Source organism: Tarenaya hassleriana, unplaced genomic scaffold (genome assembly GCF_000463585.1).
Source record: "Tarenaya hassleriana unplaced genomic scaffold, ASM46358v1 Cleome7, whole genome shotgun sequence".
Taxonomy (NCBI): domain Eukaryota; kingdom Viridiplantae; phylum Streptophyta; class Magnoliopsida; order Brassicales; family Cleomaceae; genus Tarenaya; species Tarenaya hassleriana.
The window spans coordinates 3,265,467-3,270,521 of record NW_010969548.1 but is presented as its reverse complement, the minus strand read 5'-3'; the positions used below and the strand labels follow the sequence as shown (position 1 = coordinate 3,270,521).

Genomic DNA, 5,055 nt, shown 5'->3' with positions numbered 1-5,055 from the left:
CTCTCTCTCTCTCTCTCTCTCTCTCTCTCTCTCTCTCTCTCTCTCTCTCTCTCTACTGTCTTTTTACCATTAGAAGAACTCAATGTCTGACTTGAAGTTTTACCGAAGAGGTAACATAAGTAAAAGTCTCCGCTTCTGGGTTCACAATGCGTGCATGCATCACGTCTTTGCCCGACAACCCTAACATTAATTTCAGAGAGAAAACCTCCTTTTTTTACGCATATACTCTTCTCTCTGGGTTTTGCTCTCTTTTCTCTCAAACACCGCACCCTAAACCCTTGGCTTCTGATCCTTTCATGATCCTTAGCCTCTTGCACGATGACACGAACATCCTGCAACGATACACCACGCAGACCCATATATAAATATATATAAGCACATGAACGAACTTTGAAGATTTTGATATTTGTTTTGGTTGGGTATGAGAGAATACGGATGGATGGATACTTACTCCCAAGGAACATCTCCTACGAGCATCCAGTCGCCGTCCTTGTCTTCATGAGTTGGTACAAAGTCTGAGCCTTTGTACCCTTCTCTCTCAGAGTACTCTCCCGCTGAGAACTTAAACATGCTCTCGAGAGCTTTCAGCAGTTCTGGGTATCCCTTGTACGTTGTCAGATCTATCTTTCTTAGGTACGGCGCTCCATCCATGCTTACCTTCACGTAGATCCCTTGACCCTCACTCTCGCTTTTCTTTGGTTGAAGGCTGTTCTTCCTGTATGATCGAACCGGTGGCCAACCAACTATCTGAGCCCTACAGAAAAAGAAACATATAGATCTCCGCGGGTCAATATACACAGAGTTCATCACAAGACGCATCCATCAGCTGCAGAGAATGTGATTCTTCAACTTACTTTGGTGGCGGAGCCGTTTGGTTTTTTAATCCCGTTGACGCAATCTCCTTTTCAGTATCAGATAACGCTCTCTTGTTGCTTTTAACGCAAGAAACCATCTCCTTCACATCACATCCATCATCCGTCCCTGGCAGTCCTAGCCTCAGCTCGGTGGCCTTGAGGTTAACAAGCTCATCATTCTCATAAACACCACCTCTATCCATTTCAAACAGAATCTTCGGAAGAAGAAGAGACAACTCCTTTCTCTTCTGGGTTTCCCTTAGAAATGCAGAAAAAAGCCAAGCTTTTTGCTGTTCCTTTGAACTTGTTCTTCCCTTTGCAGAGAGAGAAAGAGAGCCTTGTTGGTGATGAGAGGAGAGTTCGTGGAAACAAGTGTTTTATAGGACATGAGATAAGGAAAAGGGTGTTCGGGTAAATAACAATAATAAAAAAGAAATCTTGAAATAAGGACAAAGGCAAGCTAAGGTGTCGGCAGCAGTTGCAGCAACTTTGAGGCAAAGTGTGTCCCATCACTTTGGGGACATTTGTGGGACACCGCCCATATGCAAAGATACCTCCTTTCTCCATCTAAGTGGACGGTCACGATGATCCCCATCTCTCCAGATCTGAGCCGTCGAACCCGAGAGAACAACCCCCCGTATGAAGGGGGACGACGACGAATATAAGAATCTTTTTTCTTGTTTAATAATATTTGAGTTGTGGGTGGCTTGTGGGGTTTGCATTACATGTGGTCTGCCATATTCATATGCCGCATTCTCTTTCTCATGTTCTTCTTCCTCATTTCACAACTACTTAGATTAATTGATTCTTCTTGATCGATTGGTGGTTCTTGTTGAATCAAGATTTACATCTTCAGATTTCTTGAAACGATTCTTTACCACAAATTCCGTTTGAAAAGCAAGAGTTGTAAAAAATTGTATGTTCCAATCGAATAAAATAGACAACCTTTTAGCTCGTTCACTACTCGTTTTGGTAACAGCTAATATGAATTAGTTGTTGTGATCTCATGTCAAATACAGTCCTGTCTTAACTGGTTCGAAGCCCACCTTGTCTCTCTGTCTCAACCTCACGTATGATACCGAATCTACATTTCCAAGAAACCCAATGAATCACGACAAAATATCTTCCGGTTACGGTTTTCTGTCGTGTCGGGAAATCTCCCTTCTTGAACCTTAAGATTTTTGGTCTTATTCCGTGTATGCTTCATTACAGCAACGCAGTTGTTTTGGCTTCGAAGCTTCATTGATCGGATGGTTTTTTGTTAACCGAACCGAACTTAACCAAGTCAAACCGAATTCGGAGTTTTGGTTTGGTGTGGTGAACCAAAACAACGACGCGGTTGGTAGCATGGCTTTATAGAAGAAATTTTTAGATTTTGCTCACAATTTTTTAATTTTAAAATAGTGATGTCGAAGTTTTTTTTTTTTTTTCGGAGAATTGAATCTAACCTACTTGAATTTGATGAAAACATCACGGTTTTGAATTCTGAAAATAATGTATACCTACATGAAATGGGTGGTGGTGGTGGTGTTATATATATATATATATAATCATAGTCTATTTGTGAATAAAAACGTCATGCATTGATTGAGCCGGGCGACATTCTCTCCGATCTAATTTGATGGTTATAATAGCAAAATTCAATTAATTGATGGGACATCTAAGAAATATAAATAATTTTAAAAGGGTTGTATCACAAAAAATAACTTATGGCACACAAAAAATAATAAATTTGATATGACGTTTTTTTTAAAAATTTTGTGAAAAATTTAAATAAATCTAAGAATCTATGAAATTGAACGTCAAACTTACAATTGATGGGTTTGCATGAAGGATATAGATTGGTGTCTATTTCTCTACTCGATTTTTTTTTTTAAATGAGAGAAAAATGGGGCCACGAGAGAGGAGGGAAACAATGGAAATGGAGATATAAGAAAATAAAATATAATTAAAATTTTAGATTTCAAGAATAAAATAATATTTTTAAAATTGTTATTAGGAGAATTTGAGCCTCATCCCTCTTTATACCCATTTGCTGGAACCTAACCCTACACCCCCAACCCATATACAGATAATACCCACTCACTTTCTTCTTTCTCTTTTTTTTTTTCCATTTAATTTTAAAATTTTAAAATATTTCGGTGCCTTTTCTCTTTTTCTTTTTTGAAAGTATATATTCTTTTGACAACCAAAAAAAATCATTTGATTACCTTTTTTTAGTACCATTTGTATTTTTTTTTAGTTTTGCTTACAAAATATGAATACATTAAATGGGCAAATAAAAATAAAAATCAACCGACCGGCACTCAAACCTATTGGGCAGTCTTTGCAATGATTAATGCTTACCCTAATTATGTAAACTTCTAGTTAGATAATCAACTTCAAGTCCGATAACGAATATATATATATATATATATATATATATATATGCGTGTGTGTAAGGGTCAATTAGCATCTACTCTCGTTGTCTTAGGTTAATAAAATCGTGTTTTATTATAGTTTTGAAATACGAAAAATAGTTATTTTCGTCATATTATTATGCTATAAAAAAATATATAGCAAGAAAAAATGTAGACTGGTTACAATTTACAAATATATATAGCTCAGCCTCTTCGACAGTAAAAAAAAACAAGTTTAGAATATTAATTATTTGAAAAATGTAGAATATTCAATCTGTTTAAAAGAGCACATATCTTTATTATTAAAGCTCTAATTAAATTGATAATTGATATTATATTTTGACAATTCAATTCAATTCAACCCAATAGATTAAAAATCCATAAGTGGGTTTAATGGGCCTGAAATATGGGCTAATATTTTGTTGTGTCGGCCCATTATGGCCATCTAATTTCCCTTCCCTCGAAACGTTATACTATATACATCGATATTTAAGGATTATCATTTTTTTTTTGTAAATCAAACTCCACTTTTCCCAAATTATCAAATAAAACTATGATGTGATATTTTAGGAACTCTTTCTATGTTTTTTTGAAGTAATTTAGTTAAATTCAATAAAATTAACGAAAAAACTCATTCGAAATGAATTTCTTTTAAAAATGAATATTTTTATTCATGAAAACCAAATTCGGACCAAACTTAAATATTTGAATCTGAGGTCTAATATAGTTTTTTTAAACTAAAATATTTGAACTACTATTTTAAGATCATGACCACAATTTTTTGTGAATTAATGTAACAAAAACCGCAAAAATGCTGTCTACAACTTTTGTGTTTCCTTTTTTGGGTTATGCAACTTGCTGGATAATTAAAAAAAATAATATTCTAATCGGCTATTTAGGATAATATTTGATAACCTTTATTTGAAAAAAAATGGTCCAAAATCCACAAATTCACACGAATCACATCAATGATATATATATATATATATCGTGATCAAAGTGATAGTTTTGGAACTATATGAAACTAACCAAGATATACAAAAATAAGTAAGTATATAATATAATTAATTATTGGTGAGTGTGATCAATAAAGCGATCCACCGGATCTCAAGGACGTACTAATTCCCTCTGACTATTACCTAACTTCTTGATTCGGCAATCCTCTTTGATTTCACCATTAAAGTTTGTGGGATCTACAAAACATCATATTATTCTTAATCCCCATATCTTGATTACCGTTTAACACTAATTATATATATATATATGTATATATATATATATATAACGTACGCATTCAAATCAATAATTTAGCAGCGATTAACAATAAGTTTGACCTAATTATAATATCTCTTTTTTCGGCGGAAAGACATTATAGAAGTATAATTAATCTGTGGACCATCCCAAAAACCGCGTACGGGGGACGAGGAGGAATAATCTAATAAGATTATGATTTTAATTCGAAGAAAATCATAGTAATAATGATTATTAAACAGATTAATTAAATAGACATTCCAAGCAAAGTGTGATGTGGTTAGCCCCCACCACGGTGCAAAATTGTCTGGAGTTCTACCAACATTTGGAATAACATGATCGTGGAGGAAGATTCCCATACAATTATATATATATAATATATAATACTATTACATAATTATATCATTCGTAAATGATCAAAACGAAGTTGGGTTAGTCATTAATAAATCAAACAACATGGTTAAATTTACACTGGTGTACTCGTGTCATTTGCTGGGCCATGTTACACGAGTTATTTCTCTTGTTGAGACAAGTAAAGGATGGTTTAAGCT

The 5,055-nt window shown here is 34.3% G+C and overlaps 1 protein-coding gene across 1 annotated transcript; it reads right to left on the bottom strand.

The window, feature by feature from the left end:
* Positions 1-6: 6 nt before the first annotated feature.
* On the bottom strand, positions 7-1,220 carry LOC104801103 (auxin-responsive protein IAA4-like). The gene is made up of 3 exons (XM_010524203.2): positions 855-1,220; positions 452-754; positions 7-332 (listed from the first exon to the last, which is right to left on the bottom strand). The coding sequence occupies exons 1-3, from the start codon at positions 1,055-1,057 to the stop codon at positions 257-259; spliced, it is 582 nt and encodes a 193-aa protein (XP_010522505.1). The 5' UTR covers positions 1,058-1,220; the 3' UTR covers positions 7-256.
* Between the last annotated feature and the right edge of the window lie 3,835 nt (positions 1,221-5,055).

Bases quoted from the DNA above. Each gene is read 5' to 3' on its own strand.
- LOC104801103 (XM_010524203.2), bottom strand. From the start codon at position 1,057: ATGGATAGAGGTGGTGTTTATGAGAATGATGAGCTTGTTAACCTCAAG. The intron at 755-854 runs GTAAGTTGAAGA...CTTTTTCTGTAG, and splicing joins CAAACGGCTCCGCCACCAAA to GGCTCAGATAGTTGGTTGGC. The intron at 333-451 runs GTAAGTATCCAT...GTATCGTTGCAG, and splicing joins GTAGGAGATGTTCCTTGGGA to GATGTTCGTGTCATCGTGCA.